The sequence below is a fragment of the Gekko japonicus genome, unplaced genomic scaffold (genome assembly GCF_001447785.1).
Source record: "Gekko japonicus isolate JY-2015 unplaced genomic scaffold, Gekko_japonicus_V1.1 scaffold10, whole genome shotgun sequence".
Classification (NCBI taxonomy): Eukaryota; Metazoa; Chordata; class Lepidosauria; order Squamata; family Gekkonidae; genus Gekko; species Gekko japonicus.
Window position 1 is genome coordinate 235,822 of NW_015167526.1, and position 20,453 is coordinate 256,274.

A 20,453-nucleotide genomic window follows, 5' to 3' on the forward strand; every position below is an offset into this window, starting at 1 on the left:
TTTTTTTCTTCTATCTTTTTGTTTTTCTCTCCTTTTTAAAACAATATAGTGCAGACTGCACTTCTCACAGTAGAATATAATGGTCGATTTTTTTTTTCATATAAAAACACATTCTCAGAGATTTGTAAATGCACTTAGTGCTGGAACAGGTGGTTTAAGGACACAGTACCTCTAGATTCTGAGCACAATTGTTGGATGCAGGGTGGCTTCCGTTCCTTCCCCCCCCTCCCACCCCCACCCAGCGGGGACAAAAAATATCTTTGTAATTTCCGCAATGCAGACGCCTTGAATAAAATCTATTAAACACATAATTGCAAGGGCTGAATGACAGAGCAGAATGAATACTGTTTGGAAACTGGGTGTTTTTTGTTTTTTTTTAAAGAGGAAATAAAAGTATGAAAATTATATATCCTGATACAAAAAAACCTTCTAGTTGTGTTAAATGGGATTCTATGCTCCTCACCTGCAAATTGCCTCTAGAACAGAACAAAGATGTAACTGACAGTAAAATACATTATTGTTTGAGAATCCATAATGTTCTCGTAACTCGACTGGTGTGAGCAGAATGAAGCCGGAGATGCGGGAAACGTAATAGATGCAGCACGTCTCCGGCAGACGGGCAGGAGGACAAGCAAATGAGTATTCGCCCAGTTCATCAAAACCATCCCAAGCTCCCGTTTCACACTTCAACCTGATTTACATAGGAGGCCTCACTGAATGCAAAGTGTGATCAGCCACAAACAGAAGAGTTATTTTTTGGGTGTGTGGGGGGGAGAGAATTAAAGAGCGGATGGGGCAATAGAGGGAAGGTTGTTGGGGGCATGACTCCAGTTTGGCCTTCTTCTTCGAAACAACACAGACAAGGGGCCCCACCCACCACAGCCCAGACGTGGTCGTGAGAGCCCCCCCCCTCCGGTGCGTTTCGCCTCGGCCACAGATCCACTCTGGCTCCCTTTAGCACACGGGCCCAGTTCACAAGTTGGTCTTCTCAGACACACACAGGCAATGAAGCTCCTCCGTTAAAAATAAGAATTATAATTATTATTATAATAATAAAAACAATTAAGGTATTAATTAAAACAACCACCTAGGACTATCCCAACGAGGGAGAGGGAAAGGGAATTTGTCTTGTAGCAGCCGAATGCAGAAATGTATACAAGATTCAACTAAAACTAAAAAAAAAAAAATCACTTCAAGTTTTCAAGTTTTTATCTCCCCCCCCCAAAAAAGAGAGCTTCCAGTTGGCCTTCCTTCTCCCCTCTCCCCAGTTATTAGCTTTAATCGAAACAGTGCAAGTTACAGAGTTCAACTAGAAAGTAGGCAAAGCCACACTACGAAGCCACCTGGATCGGTGGGAGTCAGGCCCGGGGGGGGGGGCTCTGACCCCTTCCCCGTCCCCCTCCTCCCCTAGTCCAAATCATGATGCATTTAAATCTCCCACTTGAACTCGACACAGGAACAAAACTTCTTTCTGGGTAAGGGGGGAGGAAGGGGCCCTCCCCCATGCAAATCCAACACACACACCCCTGCACGCTCCCATTCACACCCACGGCCACACTGCGCGAAGCCTTCTCTTCCCTGGATTAGCAGCAAAATTGGATCGCATCTCCCTGTTCACATTCTTAGCAATAAAAACAATTTTCTGAGCTATACAGAAGCAATTCCCTCCGTCCTGGGGCTTCCGGCAGGCCACAGGGAGCAGCCGGCCACACAACCCACGTTTTCCAGAAGTCCAGTCTCTTCTCTGACGCCGCCATCTCCGTCTCCATCCCCTTCCCCACCCCCTCCGGCGTGATTGGAGATGGGAATGGGGTTGGGGGGGGGTCAGTAGTAGAAGCCATTGCCCTTCAGTTTGGAAAAGGGTGCCGGCGGCTCTTATCTGTAGACGGGCAGGCGGATGTGGGCGTGCTGGTGGTCCAAGAGCCGTGGCACAGAGACAGTTTCGTAGCCTTTGCCCAACATCTGCTCTTTGATACACGGAGGGTGGATGTCGTTGATGAGATACTCCAGAGACTGGAGGCTACTGCTCAGGATGGAGGTATTGCAAAGGGTCTTGCTGGGCAAACTGGGGAGCCCGTCTGAGGGGTGCACCCCCAGCTCGCGGTGCCCGTTCGCCAGCTCCTGGGGATTGTAGCAGTCGCTGTTGGGCGTGACCAGGATGCTGTTCCAGGGGGGCGCAAAATATTGCCCCATCGAGAAGTTCCCATGCAGGCCCACGCAGTTCAACGGGGAGGAACTCACCTTGTCGGCGGCGCCCGTCATGGGGTAGGCGCGCAAGACCCCGGCGCACATCTCGGGGGACTTGCTGACCACGCCCCCGCCCCCGCTGCCCGCACTGTACATCCGCAGCTGCTGCTGCTGCTTCTGCTGCCAAAGCAGGTAGTCCATGCTGTCTGGGTAGAGGCCGGATTTGGAGCCCAGCCCGGTGCCGGGGGTGGAGCCCACCACCAGCTCCGCCCCTTTGCGGCAATCGGGCAGCACGGCGCCCGCGTAGGCCACTGTGGCGCCCACCGCTGCCATGCCGGTAAAGCCATTGGTGGTGCCGTGCTTGGCCGGGCTCGGGTTGGTCACCACAACTCCCTGGCACACCGGCTGGGTGTTCTGGGCCTGGCACTGCTGATTGATCTGGAATATGATGTTCTGGATGGAGGGCAGGTTGGACTGGGGGAGCGCCAGATTCCTCCCCGTGTGGGGGACGACCGAGGCGGCCACCGTGATGTTGGGAGGCACCGGGGCCTCCATCTGCTTCTGGCCGCCGTGGTAGCTCAACTGGCTGGCGCAAGACGGGCCCTGGGCTAAAGTGCTCGACACCGGGTAGGGGGCGACGGCCACGTGGGCGGGGGACATCTTAGTCCGCTTCCCCTCTAAGCTCTTCACCACACCTTTGCTGGAGGAGGCCTTGACGATGGCCAGGAGGCCCTGGTAGCCGCTCGCGTGCACGGGGTACGGGCTGTAGCGCGGCCCGGTCGTGTCGTACCCGTTCACCGTCCGGTTAAGGTGCTTGTGCTGGGGGACCCTGATGTTGGTGGGAAAGATCTTGATGGTGAGCGGGTTGTTGGCCACTTTCTGTGCGTAGGCATCCAGTTCAGCCGGGCTGGGGTACCGCGGAGAGTGCGTGGGGGCCACAGCGTCACCTGCAAGACACGAAGAAGGAAGGAGGGCGTTACGGGGATGCTTCTGCATGGGGGTGGTAAAAAACCCCACCTCTTCCAAAATACGTCCAACAAATGTGCCACCATGGAATGGTTTGAAATCTTGCACTTCTGCTACAAGCACAAGCGCATAACACATGGTTCACTTTCTGTGGGTAGCAGCTGGATACTGGAGCAAGCTTCCGTTTCAACATGCATCTCTTCTGGATTGTAGAAAAGGGCAAGAGTCCAGTAGCACCTGAAAGACTAACAACATTTGTGGCAGGGTAGGGGCTTTCCTGAGTCATTGCTTCAGTGAACAGGGACTCACAAAAGCTCCTACCCCTGCCACAAATGTTGTTAGTCTTAAGTGCTACTGAACTTGCTCTATTCTACTGCTACAGGCAGAAGAAGGAAAGATTAATAAATAAATAAATAAATCTAGCTCTTCTCCTGCAGACCAACACAGCTACCCTCTGAAACGCCCTTAAGTCTGATAGTTTCAAACTGATTATGTTGTAATGCTTGTAATCTACCACTTGATGTCACTATATAGCTCTTTGCCTAGATAACAGTGCTATAGCAACACCTACGAGAAGAGTCTAGACAGCCCCGGCTACACTTCTAGAAATTAGCAACAACAGAACACATTTCCACAAAACCCTTCAAGCGAAGACAGTATTGCATAGGGTCGGTTTCATTACTACAAAAACAGAAGACCCACCTGGATACCGCAAAAGGAACACACAACAAAGCAGACCAATCATTTGAATTTGTCTACTGAATTCTATGGTAGGCAGACAAGGAGCGGGGGGGGGGGGGGGGGGAGAGGATATTCCCTCTAAGCTGTGGAGTCTTATGAGCAAAAATTCTACTTGGTGAGCGACTGGCATTAAAGTTGTGAGTGAGTGATTTGGCTACTGCATAAATTAGTTTGCTCCGGAGCCATCCTTCCTGAGCGAAGACAAAAATTTGTGAGCTGGAAGCTAAAAAACTGTGAGCTCGCTCACACTAACTCGGCTTAGAGGGAACACTGCTTGGGGCAGGCAAGGACAACCCCACATATTTTTCTAACTCTGCCACTAACCCAGTGAGGCACCAGCTCAATTCAGCAGGGCCAAGCAATAAGCACATTGGTGTTCCTTGATAATGCCTCCCCTCTGGATGGAAGGAGGTTTCAAAAGTAGTTTGTGACACACAGACCGGTTTTATTCCAAGTCGGAACCCTGGTCCCCCTAGCCCAGGGGTGGCCAAACTGGGGCTCAGGACTTGGAGCCACGTGTGGCTCTTTCACACATAGTGTGCGACTCCCAGCAGGATAGCTGGGGAAGCGAAGGGGAGGCTCAGTCTTCCCTTCCCCTGCCAGTGTTCCCCTCCCTGGGTAGGCTTGAGGCAGGGGGGGGGGCAGAGAAAGAAAGCAGCTTTAACTTTTAATGCGACTGGCTTTGGGAAGGCATTTGTCTCTTTAGATCCCTTCTCCAAGCGAAGCCAGCTGATGTGGGGGCCGGGGGCGGGGCTTGGAGGACACATTTAAAGTTGCTTTCTTTCCACCTTTCTCCCCCCCCTCTTTCTTTCTCTCTCTCTCCCCTCCCTCCGCATTTCAGTTAATCTTAATCAAAAGCAAATTTCCATATTTTTCAATAAAACGCCTGTGTGATATTGGGTTCATGTCTTGCAGCTCTCAAACACCTGACGTTTATTCCATGCGGCTCTTACAGTAAGCAAGTTTGGCCACCCCTGGCCTAGCCGAACTCCCGTCTGTTTCCTGGGGTCTTTCTAATCCCTACTCCCCCAAGATGCAATTCAGCATGCAGATCTGTTCCACCGCCCCCTCCCTCCTTCTGGCAGAGGGACAGCTGTTTCCAGGAAGTCCCCAAGCAGGGCATGAAGGTACTGGCTCTTTCGTTTTTTCATTAAGGTACTGGTTCTTTCATTAACACATGGAATTCACGGCCACAGGAGGTGGTGGCGGCTACAAGCATGGACAGCTTCAAGAAGGAATTAGATAAGCATATGGAGCAGAGGTCCATCAGTGGCTATGAGCCACAAGGTATAGATAGGAACTCTCGGTCTGGGGCGAGTGATGCGCTGTCTTCTTGGTGCTTGGGGGAGGGCAACAGTGGGAGGGCTCCTGGTGTCCCAGCTCCACTGCTGGACCTCCTGATGGCACCTGGTGTTTTTGGCCACTGTGTGACAAGAGTGTTGGCCTGGATGGGCCACTGGCCTGATCCAACTTTGGCTTCTCTTATGTTCTTATAGGAACTCTCAGGCTGGGGCAAGGGATGCTCTGTCTTCTTGGTGCTTGGGGGGGCAACAGTGGGAGGGCTTCTAGTGTCCTGGCCCCACTGCTGGACCTCCTGATGGCACCTGGTATTTCTGGCCACTGTGTGACACAGAGTGTTGGACTGGATGGGCCACTGGCCTGATCCAACACGGGCTTCTCTTATGTTCTTATGCTCTTATGTTCCATACCTTCAGCATCTGCAGCTCAAAAGGTACACTGCCCTTAAACACGGAGGTTCCGTTTAGGTATCACAGATTTTAGAAACCAATACATTCATCCTCCTCAACCAATTTTCATATTCCCCCCCCCAAAAAAAAACCCCACCTGCCTCCGTCCCTCCGCACTAAATTCCGGCAGGAAGAGGGCCCCCGAGACCACAAGAGTCCCCACCCTCCTCAGCTTCCAAAGTAGCCTCTACAAGTGACCCAAAATAAACTCAGTGTGGAGAATGGAAATGTCTCTTTACCCAACGGGGGGAATCTCTCTCGGAGATTGGATTTAAACTACATTATACAAGCAATTTCATGGGTGCTTTACAGTACTATGAGAGATTCGCTGGGGGAAAAAAAGTGAGGGGAAAAATTCCATTTACCAGCTATAAATCAGCACTTCTTATAATGAGCACAAAAATGTCACTTTTATGCAATTTTACAGATGAACAAAACTGGCGAAATTAACTGTGGTAACCTACTGTAGTCAGCAAAAGACAGCAACAGAGGGGGTGGGGGAGAGAAAAGAAATTATATGTATTTTGCTCCTCTCAAACTCCTGTCTTGAGCAAGTTTCTGCTATTTCTGGTGTGAAAACTCATTTGTCGTTCCCATTATACTTTCATTTGGAGTTTATCTTGAGTATCCAATGAGCCCCCAACTGTGAAAAAGATTAAATCTACAAAATCTATCTAATAGATGGAATAAATTAGGTGTTGGGAGGCTGCTCCCTCCAAACAGGCGGCAGAAACGGAGGCACCGCCAAGCCACTGCTTGCCCCACAAAAGCCCCTCTTTGCTTTGTGGCGGCCACACAGCTTCCTGGCGGAGACGTCAGGGCCTGGAGGGGTTGTGCACAGAAACGCTGCCAGGACGGACCGGGCATGAAGTCCACATGGGCCGCTACTCCAGGGCACGACCCGAAACAGGGGCCGAACTGCGCACCCTTAATTGTTGGCGTCTTGAAAACAAGCTGGCGGCCCGAATGGCTCCCGAGACCAGCTAGGAACTGGAGAGTTTGCAGAGGCTACAGAGGGGAGAGAGAGCTGAGAATCCAGGAGGACGAAATCCCCAAGACCCTCCCAGAGTGGCACGAGTTGCTGGGGACACAGAGATCGTCAAGATCAGATTCTGCTTTTGGAACGCTCACTGCCCCCCCCCCCCCCCGGGGGGGGGGGCGAAGTCGAGCAATCATAAAGCGCCTTCTGCACGGGGCTACTAAAGAAGAGGCATCCTCCACCCCCCTCTGGGGGCGAGGGCTGGGCATCCCGTTCAAAAAGGGCCCCCATCGCAGCAGAGAACCAAGAGTACCGAGCAAAGCACACACACACACACCCCACCACTCTCCTCTCTCCCAATGGCAACATTAAATCCAGCTCAAAGGACCGGATTTTAATTGACTTAATAGACTCGTTAATAACAATGTCTATTTAAGACACCTGTAAAAAGCCCATAACATTAGCGTAATGGGGAAATGGCCGGTGAACCCGTCCACCTTGCTTTCCAAATGACTGCCGGAAGAGGGCCTTAATGGACGGCTGCGATTAATGCCGCTCACGTGACGCTCGCCCGGACAAATGCATGTTTTTGCAGCCGCGGCGTCGCTCATTCCACAGCCAGGGATGCTGCCGTTTCTGTTCCGTGGGTTCGTCGTGATGAGAGAAAGCCCAGCACGGACGATGCTCCTCAGCTGTTCTCCAAGAAGCCAGAAACCAACCGAGGGGGTCTTCCATGGGCATGAAACTGCCAACTGCCTCATCACCCCAAATGGCTAACCAAGAAGAAGAAGAAGAGATTGGATTTATCCCCCGCCCTTCACTACCCAAAGGAGTCTCAGAGTGGCTTACAAACTCCTTTCCCTTCCCCTCCCCACAACAGATACCCTGGGAGGCAGGTGGGGCTGAGAGGGCTCTCTCGAGAACTGCCCTTTCAAGGACAGCTCTGATGGAACTGTGGCTTGCCCAAGGTCATCCAGCCAGGTGCAAGTGGAGGAGTGGGGAATCAAACCCGGTTCTCCCAGATTACAGTCCGCGCACTTAACCACGACACCAAACTGGCTCTTGCAGATCTTTGTAGGAACAACAGCCCAAGCCTGTTAACAAAGCCACAGCCTTCTTTACACAATCCACTCCCCAAATACCATCAAGAAGGATCTGTTTTCATGGAAGAGCAGAAGGGGAACCTCCATGCTCAGAGGCAGTGTACGTCTCCGCAACATATGCCACAGGCACAGACTGATGGACCCCGGACAGGCACTCCAGGCTGGTCACTCCGGGAACCCTCCACAGGCCTTTGATGTAGCAAACCCATTACAGCCCTAGAATAAATTCTACCACAATGAACCTCCATGCATAGAAGCATGATACCTTGGAATACTAGAGCTCAAAGGTGTTGCATCGACTTTATGCTCAGGCATCTGGCTGGCCCACTGGGTGCAGAGCAGGCTTCTCACGGTCCACGCGGGGGACGTGCGCTTGTGTAAGAGGAGAGGCAGACGCACAAGGTACTGACTGAACAGAAGGAGAGAAATCCATCTTTTTGCCTTGACCCACAGGCATGCATTACTGTCACAACAGATGCCGGCAACAAGACAAATATAGCTCCAAACACCCAGACGTCACTATCATCGGCTGTCAATACCTCGTCAATACCCTGCTCCAAAGCTCAGCTAAGCCGGCGGCCAACGGCTTGTAAAACAGACAGGGCCCGGGAGTCTGCAGAGTCAAGGGGGAGGGTAGAGAAAGAAGTACTTCTCTCCCTTTCTCACCATACAAGAACTCGTGGGCACTCCATGAAATTGCTGAGCAGTCGGGTTAGAACAGATAAAAGGAAGTCCTTCTTCACCCAAAGAGTGATGAACACATGGAATTCACTGCCACAGGAGGTGGCGGCGGCTACAAGCATGGACGGCTTCAAGAGGGAATTAGATAAGCATCTGGAGCAGAGGTCCATCAGTGCCTCTTAGCCACAAGGTATAGATAGGAACTCTCAGTCTGGGGCAAGGGATGCTCTGTATTCTTGGTGCTTGGGGGGGAGGGCAACAGTGGGAGGGCTTCTAGTGTCCCGGCCCCACTGCTGGACCTCCTGATGGCCCCTGGTATTTTTGGCCACTGTGTGACACAGAGTGTTGGACTGGATGGGCCACTGGCCTGATCCAACACTGGCTTCTCATATGTGCTTATAGGAACTCTGTCTGGGGGCAAGTGATGCTCTGTATTCTTGGTGCTTGGGGGGGGGGGCAACAGTGGGAGGGCTTCTAGTGTCCTGGCCCCACTGCTGGACCTCCTGAGGGCAACTGGTATTTTTGGCCACTGTGTGACAAGAGTGTTGGACTGGATGGGCCACTGGCCTGAGCCCTACGGGGGAGGGCGGGGTATAAATTTGATTAAATAATAAATAAATAAATAAACAAACAAACACTGGCTTCTCTTAGTTTCTTACCAGCCTAGCCCCCACTGGACTCAGAGGCCCGCTAAAAAGCCAGCTATTCAGACTGGCGCAGACAACGTGACCCCAAACCTGACGTGTGCCCTGCTTTCCGGACTGTAAGCTTTATCTGACTTCTGAACAAGACCCCTCTAATGTAATTCCTCTAGAAAACAAGCAAGCTGGGGCAGGTGCAGCGGAAGTCAAAACTCAGCCAGGGGTGTCGAACTCATTTGTTATGAGGGCCGGATCTGACATAAATGAGACCTTGTTGGGTAATGCCAGGGAGCGGAGATATAAACTAGATAAAGGACACAAACACAAAGGTGTTTTTTTTTACTTAAAATAAAAATATGCCTAAAACATTAGTGCTCTTGCAATATTTTGCTTATTTAACAGAGTGTGATAACTGACCCCTCTTGCTCTGAATTACTACACCAAAATGACCATTATAAATGACCTGGAGGAAGACATAGGGGGGATGCTTATCAAATTTGCAGATGACACAAAGCTGGGTGGGATTGCTAATTCTGAAGGAGACAGTGTCAGGATTCAAAATGACCTAGATAGGCTGGAACAGTGGGCTGAGACAAATAAGATGAATTTCAATACAGATAAGTGCAAAGTCCTACACTTAGGTACACAAAATCAAAGGAACAGATATAGAATGGGAGGGACTTGGCTTGACAGCAGCACATGTGAGAGGGATCTGGGTGTTCTGGTTGATCACAAGCTAAACATGACCCTGCAGTGCAATGTGGCTGTGAAGAAAGCTAATGCAATCTTAGGATGCATTAACAGAAGCATTGTGTCCAGATCATGGGAGGTGGTAGTTCCACTCTATTCTGCTATGGTCAAGCCTCACCTGGAGTACTGTGTTCAGTTTTGGGCACCACATTTTAGGAAGGATGTTGACAAGCTCGAGCATGTCCAGAAGAGGGCAACCAGGATGGTGAGAGGGTTGGAATCCAAGTCTTATGAGGAAAGGCTGAAAGAGTTGGGTATGTTTAGCCTGGGAAAGAGAAGGCTTAGAGGGGACATGATTGCAGTCTTCAAGTATTTAAGGGCTGTCATGTAGAAGATGGAGCAGATCTATTCTCTTTTGCTCCAGATTGCAAGACTAGATCTAATGGGTGGAAGTTACAAGGGAGTCGTTACCAGCTAAATATCAAGAGAAACGTCTTAACTGTAAGAGTGGTTGAGCAGTGGAACAGTCTGCCTCGGGAGGTGGTGGATGCTCCTTCGCTGGACGTTTTCAAGCGGAGGCTGGATGACCATCTTTCAGGTATGTTGTAGGTATGTAGGGCTATCTTTCGGCTATGCTCCTGCAGAGTGCAGGGGGTTGCACTAGATGACCTGCAAGGTCCCTTCCAAGTGTAACATTCTATGATTCTGTGAAAATGACTGTGCTGCTGCAATCTTGAGTATGCTGTTCAGGTATGTATCTGTAAGCTGCAAACCTACGATGACGCAGCAGCAGCAGAACTGGAAGAAGCAGCAGCAGAAGACAGCCAGTTCCACTGCAGGCCTGATAGAAGTCCTCTGGGGGCCTAATTTGGCCCCCGGGCCACATGTTTGACACCCCTGCCCTTGCCTGTTTGTGTGAGCTCACCAGAATGCAACATGAATTTGGGGAACGGTCCAAGGGAAAAAGCTCAGGGCCAGAGAAGAGGGAGGGGGTCCCAGGCCTTCACCTCTGCCTCCCAGTGTTCCCTCTAAACTGAGTGAGTGTGAGCTAGCTCGCAGTTTTTTAGCCTCCGGTGCACACATTTTTGTTTTGGCTCGGGAAGGAGGGCTCCAGAGGAAACTGATTCATGCAGTAGCGAAATGGCCCGCTCACAACTTTAATGCCAGGAGCTCACAAAGTAGATGTTTTGCTCACAAGACTCCACAGCTTAGAGGTAGCACTGCTGCCTCCCCAACCAAATATTCCCCTTTTAGTTCAACAGGAGCGCCCACCCCAAAATCAAATCGAAATCCAAAGCCCACCCAGATGGGGGTGATAGGCATACATTATACATTTCTCTTATCTTTACTCTCTTGCATAATTCATATTGGCTTTGCCAGGTATGACTGTCACTCCTCCGGCTCCTCCATCCTGAACCCTCCACATTTCTCCTGGTTCCTTTCACCGATTCCAGGCCTTTCGCCCTTGCAGTCTCTCCTACCTGCAGCTGCCTCCCACGACCTGCTCTTCCCGTTTTAAAAACCACCTTTCCAGTGTTCAAGGCAATGTGCATAAATCATTAAGCACAAGGAAAAGAGAAGACAAAAATCTATCAAGCCAATGCTGTCACAGTACAGTAGAAAACAACGTTTGAATCCAGTGGCATGCACACGAAAGCTGATACCCAGAATTAAACTTGGTTGGTCTTCAAGGTGCCCACTGGACTCAGACTTTGTTCTGTGGCTTCAGACCAACACGGCTCCCCACCTGAAACTATCTTCATGGAAGATATTATGGCACTGGAAAAAGCGCAGAAAAGGGCAACTAGAATGACAAAAAGGGTTGGAACACTTTACCCATGAAGACAGGTTAAAGGGCTTGGGGCTCTTTAGCTTAGAGAAACGACGGCTGAGGGGGTGATATGATTGAAGTTTATAAGATTATGCATGGGATAGAGCAGGTCGAGAAAGAAGTACTTTTCTCCCTTTCTCACAAGACAAGAACTCGTGGGCACTCCATGAAATTGCTGAGCAGTTGGGTTAGAAGGGATAAAACAAAGTCCTTCTTCACCACAAGAGTGATGAACACATGGAATTCACTGCCACAGGAGATGGTGGCAGCTACAGGCATGGACGGCTTCAAGAGGGGATTAGATAAACATATGGAGCAGAGGTCCATCAGTGGCTATTAGCCACAAGGTATAGATGGGAACTCTCAGTCTGGGGCAAGTGACGCTCTGTATTCTTGGTGCTTGTGGGGGGGGGGCAACAGTGGGAGGGCTTCTGGTTTCCTGGCCCCACTGCTGGACCTCCTGATGGCACCTGGTATTTTTGGCCACTGTGTGACACAGAGTGTTGGACTAGATGGGCCATTGGCCTGATCCAACATTGGCTTCTCTTATGTTCTTATGTTCTTAAGAACAGTATGAAGACTGACTAGCCCACATTTGCCAGTTCCAATTAAAAGCCAAACTGAAACAGAGAAGTTTTCCGTCCCTTGGAGAAGGTGAAGCAGCGATGTGGCTGTCCTCATCCTCTGTTTCTGCTACCCAAATGGATGTCCACCTCACCCCTTTTGCCTTTACTCGGTAAGTAGAGGAGTGTGTATGTTTGCATTCACACAGGCAAAAAGATGGTGCCCGCTGGCCATATCCTCCGGGTGTGCAGGTTCCAGCCTCTGAATAGATATAAAGGTTAATAAGGTAAAGGTTTCCCTTGCTCAAAGGGCAGTCGAATCCGACTCTAGGGTTGCGGTGCTCATCTCCGTTTCCAAGCCGAAGAGCCAGCGCTTTCTGAAGACGTTTCTGTGGTCATGTGGCCGGCATGACAAGACGCCGAGATGCACGGAACGCTGTTACCTTCCCACCGAAGCGGTACCTGTTTATCTATTTGCAATTTCTTGCTTTCAAACTGCTAGGTTGGCAGGAGCTGGAACTAGAGACGGGAGCTCACTCTGTCATGCGGCACTCAGGTCTCGAACTGCTGAACTACCAACGACCTTCCGGTCTGCCGTTCAGCGTCTTAACCACTGAGCCACCGCAGCCCCCATAAAGGTTAATAAAGGTGAAGGTTCCCTTGCTCGAAAGCCAGTCGAATCCGACTCTAGGGTTGCGGTGCTCATCTCCGTTTCCAAGCCGAAGAGCCAGTGCTGTCCAAAGATGTTTCCGTGGTCACGTGGCCGGCATGACTAAACACCAAGGCGCACGGAACGCCGTGACCTTCCCACTGAAGTAGCACCTATTTATCTACTTGCAATTTCTTGCTTTCGAACTGCTAGGTTGGCAGGAGCTGGAACTAGAGACGGGAGCTCACTCTGTCATCCGGCACCCGAGTCTCGAACTGCTGAACTACCGACCTTCCACAGCCTGCAGTTCAGCTTCTTAACCACTTGAGCCACCGCAGCTCCATAAAGGTTAATACCACACCTCAAATTGGGCCAGGGAGTAAATACGATGCCCACAGAACTGGCCCGAGACTGGGTGAATGCAACCATGCAACCCTACCAGTTTGGTGTAGTGGTTAAGTGCACGGACTCCAATCTGGGAGAACGGGGTTTGATTCCCCACTCCTTCACTTGCTGTTCTTGAAAAAAGAGCAGTTTCTGTCAAGAGCTCTCTCAGCCCCACCTGCCTCACAGGATGTCTGTTGTGGGGAGGGGAAGGGAAAGGAGTTTGTAAGCTGCTCTGAGACTCCCTTGGGTAGTGAAGGGCGGGGCCGGCTGTGTTCCTTCCTCCCTGTGCTCAAGGAAAGATCCAGGGAGAACAGCTTGCAGCAGTCAAGCCCAGAAGCTGCTAAAAGCACAGATCACCAATTTTGCCTTGCAGGGTTGTCGTGAGGATTACCAACATTGTTCATGAAGCATTTTGAACACCAAAATGCTCGATCAAATGCCAAGCGTTACTACCATTATCACCACTGCAGGGTACAAAGGACATGGAGCGCTGTCCCCTTGGCCGCTGCAATGCCTGTCTTGACTGCTGAGATTTCAGGGGACACAGACACACATTCCTAAGCAGCCCTGCCCTTTAAAACACACACACACACACACACCAGAGATCACCAGGAAGCTACGGCCTGCAGCCACTGACAGCTACGCCCGTGTTTCGGTGGATCTGTGATGTGCATTTCTGGACAAGGGCGACATTGCCGGCCACCAGCATCCAGTGATGAACAAACGAGAAGATCAGAAGAAGGGAGGGCAGGAAGGGTTGCATCAGTGCTTAGTTCTCGTGGCCCCTTTTCTTATGCGCTCAGGGGAATGCGGATTGCCACGTGGAGTGTGGAAGCAATTTTTCTCCAGGCCACTTCGGCTGGAGATCCTGGAGGGTTTTTTGTCCTCTTCTGGGCATGGAACAGCAGTCCCTGGCTGTGTGTTTGTGTGGGGGGGGGGAGAGGTATTTGTGAATTCCCTGCACTGTGCAGGGGGTTGGACTAGATGACCCTGGAGTCCCCGTCCAACTCTATGATCCTATGGCCACCTGCACCAGTAGCCCGGATGTCCGCCTGCCATCTTCTCTGCTGAGGCACCATCACGGCAGGGATGGATCCTTTTTCCTGCAGCCCTCCCCGGGGTAGAGCCCTCACACGACAGGTTTCCAGACCAGCTCTTGGGTGGAATGGGACCCACAGGGTCGGAGTTCCGCAGCCGTTCCAGCCAACCCCCAGCCGACAGGCCAGTGATGAAGAATGGCACATCTGCATTCCCCTTCATGCAAGCACTGCTGTCCTTGGAGGTGGCAGCATCGCAAATACTCAATTAACATGACACTAATTAGCCAGTGACACAGGCAGAATCCCTAATGAAAGGGCTCCTGGGGGGGGGGGGAGAGGAGATTCTGTTCCGGAGGGAGGGAGGGGGAAATGTACCCAGGCCAGGCAAAAGCGCCACTTAGGCCTCCAGGGAGGGCAACCCCCCCGCTGTGCCCTCTTGGGCTTCAGAGGCCAGCCGTCTGGGCAAGCACGGTGCCAGCTTCTTCGCCAGCGACAAGCAGAGTTTTGCCCAGCTTGACTCAAGCAGGGGCAGGAAGCACCACAGGTGATTCACACGTCCTGTCCCGCCCAGGGCATACCATCTGCAGGCCTCGTGGCCAGAGCCACATGACTGGCGTGGTCTGCACGGATGTGTTCTGCACAGGAGCCCTGGGCAAAGGGGTCCTTGGCTACTCCGAGAACTTGGCTCCTCGAAGGTGTCACGATCTGGGCTGTGCAAGCAAAGGCCTAGCAGGCCCGGGAGCCTGACTAGCAGTGGGAGGAGGCCAGGCCTACAACTCCCAGAAGCCCCTGAGAGGTTTTGGTGTCCATTTTAGCCAATCACAGAGAAAGGGGACTTATAACAAAAGAGCTGGTACCTACGAAGAGCTGTTCTTTCTTCCACGAGAGCAGGGCCAGAGGGAAGGCTGATGCTGGGAGAGACCCTCACCCCGAGAGGGTAAAAATAAACCTTTTATTTGTTGTTTACTCTGCCTGGTCCTCACGGACATTATTTGGCCAAATAAGGGAGGTCTGAAGGTCTTCGGAGGGTGCTCTGGGCCATCTCAAGGGATCCTAAACCCAGAGTGGTGGCAGCGTCAGGTGACACCCCGCCTGAGCCATGACAGAAGGCCTGCCTCTGTCTGCATCCTGGAGCACTGAGGGCTGGCAGGGAGGGCTGGCAGAGGGTCCTGCCCAGACCAGACTGGCCTCTCTTTCTGCCCAGCTCTTAAAAGACGCGACCTGGCCCAGAGTTCTGCACAATTAAGCTGCCATCAATTGCAATGGGATTCCGACCTGGCAGTGGCCATGCTACACTAAAAAAAAATATTAAAATTTTATTCCCAGTCAATCTGAATTCTGGGCCAAGGACAGCTGAGAGCACCGTATAAATTTGCATAATTGCTCTTACTGTGCATAATTTATTCCTCAATTCTTACTCGTTTGCATAATTTAGTCTGCTCTCAAGTTACAGGGAGGGAGCTACGGACAGCCTCAGAGTCCCACCCCCACGACGGCTGGAAAGCGTCCTCTTCCCCAGCGATTCCACCCAAAACCGCCCACATCTGTGTGACCACACCTGTCCAGGGGTTTGAGGGTCAGACTATTATCTGTGAGACCCAGGTTCAAATCCCTGCCCCACCACGGAATCTTGCTGAGAGGCTGTGGGTCAGCCGCATATTCTCAGCCGAAGCCACCTCACAGGGTTGTTGTGCAGATAAAACAGGGCAGGGGAGAATGATGCAGGCCACTTTAGGCCCCCCACTGCGGAGAAGCGTGCAATTAAATTATTATTTACTAACGGAGCATGACTCTGACCCCCAACAGGTCATGCAGCACTTTCCCAGGGCTGGATTGTGACCAAGGAATATCATGGAAAGACAAGCGCAGGGCCCAGGAACACACACAATACCGACAAAAATATCACTCACGGATCAAGGAGAAAGACTGACTTTGTCACCGCCACCAGGGCTGGATATGACAAGCTGCAAATTCCATGTGTTGTCACATCTCCGGGTGACGCAGCAACCCCCGCCAGGAAAATTACAGAGCTACCAATTTCCGAGAGGGTTCCTGGTGAGTTTCTGCACTCCGCTGGCAAGCGCCTCTCCCTCCCGGCAGTAATTACTGCTTTCTAACGGGCCGTAATTACTCTCCCCAATCACCCCGTCACGCAAAGGCAGCCTCGCCTTGACATACAGTCGGTTGCCGGCAACCGGCCTGGCCTCTCCCTCACCCCACTCCACTTCCAACTCTGGATCTGTCAGCAGCCCGACAGCGGAGGCCGTCCTCCGCTGAGCCCCAGAGCCAGGTGCGCGGCTCCCGGAGCACGGTGCCATCTGCTTGGGTGAAGGGCTGAGCCGCCAAGGCCGCGCATTCACCCAAAAAGCCAGACAAGGTGGCATTTGTGCAGGCGGTGTTTCAGGAGAAGGGTTTCCTCCCCAACCAGAGCTGAATAAATCTTGCCTATCAAGGAGATCTGCGCCCGATGATACATTCCGCTTCTGTTTGCTTACTGACTCAACAGCTTTCAGGGCCGCTTTTACAAAGGGCTTGGAGCTACTTCCATCAACTAAGAAATGCTAATAAGAATGCAAAACACAAACAGCTAGAGCACTACCAATGCTCCCTGTAAGCTGTGGAGTCTTGTGAGCAAAAATTCTACTTCGTACGCTACTGGCATTAAAGTTGTGAGCGAGCGATTCGGCTACTGCATAAATTAGTGTGTGCTCTGGAGCCATCCTTCCTGAGCTAAGGCAGAAATGCGTGAGCCAGAGGCTAAAAAACGGTGAGCTAGCTCACACTAACTCAGCTTAGAGGGAACACTGACCACCACCCCAAATGAGCCAGGAATGCAGCCAAGGCCAAGATAGGGGGAGACGGGTCAGAAAGGTTTCGAAACTCAGGAGCCAGCACAGTGTGGCTGACAGCCTGTGGCAGACCTGGGTCCCGATCTTCACTCACATCCTTGCTGTGGTAATTCAGGCCGCTTTATCGCTCTTAACACAGGATGGCCATGAAGATTCAAAGGGGATGATCCTGCGCCCTCTCTCCCAGCTTCCTCAGCATGTCAGAAAGTGGCAGAGGTATGATCTAAACACGTTTGCGAGGATCAGAGACGATGGTCCTTTTTCAGTGCAATCTAATTTTTTCATCTTTCAAGTCGGACCATTTTTACAAAGTTAGAGCTTCCGTTTTCCAAACGTCAACCAAGAATACCAGGAGGCTAAAACTCTGTGCCTCCCAAACGCCAGTTACTCCATGGGCACCTTGCAACGCGGGGCCAGACTTTCCTGAGGGTGGGGGAGAGCCAAGAGAGACTCTGCTTCAGAGGGCGGGTGTCTCCATCCAGACAGGTAGCAATTTTTCCATGGCTGTAAAATAAATTGCTACCTGTCGGGATGATTGTAACTGCTGCACAGAGAGCGCAAGGACAGTAGCACAGCAGTGAAGAGAGCGACGGGGCGACATCCGGCATGGGTGGGTGGTGGCAGTACCCTGGACACTCTAGCATCCCCTGCTTTGTGCTGCGGCTGATCGGGCTGGCCCAGCGAGCGAGACGGCCACCTCCACCCGCAGGCCCAGAGCAGCTGCCCACGACAGCTGGTCAGATGCCCCCATGTGCTACGGACGGAGCCTGCCAGGTTCTTGGGAAGATTAAAAAACACTTGAATGCCGCCGTCGCACCTGATCAGGGTCCACAAGGTGATGAGAATTTTTTTTTTAATCGAGCACTTAAAATGCATTTAAAATTATAAAAAAATTCAATCAAAACAAATAAGACATACTAGAAGGAGGGCTGGTAGACGTTATGGGGGGGGGAGGGATGGTCTACCAGATGCAACATAAAAGTCTTCACCCGCCGGCGAAGGACACCGACAGGGGGAGACAGACGAATCTCCCCTGTTTCGGTGCTGCAACCAAGAAGACGCATTGGGAAAAGGTGCAGAAAAGGGCAACTAGAATGATAAAAGGGTTGGAACACTTTCCCTGTGAAGGAAGGTTAAAGCGCTTGGGGCTCTTTAGCTTGGAGAAACGATGACTGAGGTTTACAAGATTATGTATGGGATAGAATGGGTAGAGAAAGAAGTACTTTTCTCCCTTTCTCACCATACAAGAACTCGTGGACACTCCATGAAATTGCTGAGCGGTCGGGTTAGAACAGATAAAAGGAGGCACTTCTTCACCCAAAGAGTGATGAACACATGGAATTCACTGCCAGAGGAGGTGGTGGCAGCTACAAACATGGACAGCTTCAATAGGGAATTAGATAAACATACAGAGCAGAAGTCCATCAGTGGCTCTTAGCCACAAGATATAGATAGGAACTCAGTCTGGGGCAAGTGAAGCTCTGTATTCTTGGTACTTGGGGGGGGGACAGTGGGAGGGCTTCTAGTGTCCTGACCCCACTGCTGGACCTCCTGATGGCACCTGGTGTTTTTGGCCACTGTGTGACAGAGTGTTGGACTAGATGGGCCATTGGCCTGATCCAACATTGGCTTCTCATGTTCTTATGTTCTTGCACTTTCTTGTCTAGCTTCAGACTGGAGATGCCAACCACAGCAAGGCCTCCCAAGAGGACTGGAGAGAAGAGGAAGGTCCAAATGGGAGGAGGCGGTCCTTAAGGCATGCTAGTCCAATGACAACATGAGATTTTTCGGCCTCTGAGCGTTTCTGCTCTTCAGTGTTTAATGCTTCCATGATGTCCTAGTTTGCGGACTTTTAGAAATTGACTCCTGCGTTTTGATGTAGAGTTAGTCAAACCGGGATTGTGGGGCAGATCTTTTTCCGAAATAAATAAATAAGGCTCACAGCAAGGGCATCGTTAGCAACAGTGGCTTGTCTCTCGGCGTTTGGTATTCTGACGTGTACTGTCCCTGAACACGGAGACTCCCTTTCGTCGCTGGCAAATTTCTATTCTTCCGTGAATTTGTCTGCTCCCCTTTTAAAGTCAGCTAGCTAGTGACCCTAACACACACCACGGCAAGGAGTTCTGCATATTAATTATGCTGTACATTAACAGGTCCCCGCAGTTTGGTGTAGTGGTTAAGTGCGCGGACTCTAATCTGGGAGAACCGGGTTTGATTCCCCCACTCCTCCACTCGCAGCTGCTGGATGACCTTGGGCAAGCCATAGTTCTGTCAGGGCTGTTCTCCCAAGGGCAGTTCTCTCAGAGCTCTCTCAGCCCCGCCTACTTCACAGGGAGTCTGTTGTGGGGAGGGGAAGTTAAAAGAGTTTGTAAGCTACTCTGAGACTCCGAGTGAAGAGCAGGGTATAAATCCAATCTCTTCTTCTCTTCTTCTTCGGTCTGTTTGGTATCTGCCAATCAATAAAACTGGGTGACCCCCAAGTTTGGACATTAAGAGACAGGATGGAAAACCTTTCTTCACACGAGTCATAACTTCCCAAATCTCCATTTTGGACGCAGAGGGTCCTGGTTCGATCCCCAGTATCGCCAGCTGCAAGGATCGGGCAATAAGTGACGTGAAAGACCTTTGCCTGAGACCCTGGACAGCCACTGCCTTTCTGAGTAGACCCTACTGACTCTGAAGGACAAAGGCTCCGATTCGGTATAAGGCAGCTTCATGCGTTCACAGCCAGTGAACATCAAAATTGAGAGAATCCACTGCACATGACGCAAATGGGAGCTAAGTACATCGGAGGCTTTATTCGCACCTATTTTCCTTTTGTCAATAATTCTTCATAATGGGCCGGTTTTATGATGAAATTGCAGTGGAATTAATCTTGTGCAGCTAAGGAACTTTTTTTGCTAAAAATCGCAAGACAAGCTGCGTGTTGGATGTGTTCGTGCTCCCCAACAAAATCCGCACACGCTTTCCGTCTCTTCTCACAGAAAAGAAACAGTAATTACATTATGTTGTCCAGCCACACCTGTTGATAACTGCGCTTGCCTGACAACCCGCCAGCCAGCTGCTGCAACCCCCCCCATTTTCCCGGGGGGGGGGGGGAGACCCCAAGGAACTAGAATTTCTCCTCTCCTTTTCCTCCCCATCCCGTGACCTGTTTCATTTCTTCAGCTTTGCATTCAATAACGGCTAAATAATTGAATCAGCTCAGCTGCCCAAGATTTGCTTTGAATTTTATTGGAATTTTAAATTGTTTTGTTTCTCCAGTATTTTATTACTGTAAATGGAAAAATGCATTGCCCGCAGTAATAATCCAATGGCTTTTTATATGATTCTCAGCTATTGCTTGGAGCAAATGCCAGGCTGGGCGGGCGGGGAGGAGGGAGAACAGGAAGCCATGG

At 51.1% G+C, this 20,453-nt stretch overlaps 1 protein-coding gene across 1 annotated transcript in view; it reads right to left on the reverse strand.

Moving 5' to 3' along the window:
* Positions 1–1,614: 1,614 nt before the first annotated feature.
* The window catches only part of FAM222A (family with sequence similarity 222 member A), a 72,770-nt gene continuing 53,931 nt past the window's right edge, over positions 1,615–20,453 (reverse strand). Inside the window, exon 2 of the mRNA XM_015413257.1 lies at positions 1,615–3,134. Coding sequence (XP_015268743.1) covers positions 1,876–3,134 — 1,259 coding nt within the window. The 3' untranslated portion in view covers positions 1,615–1,875. The remainder of the gene's footprint in view (positions 3,135–20,453) is intronic.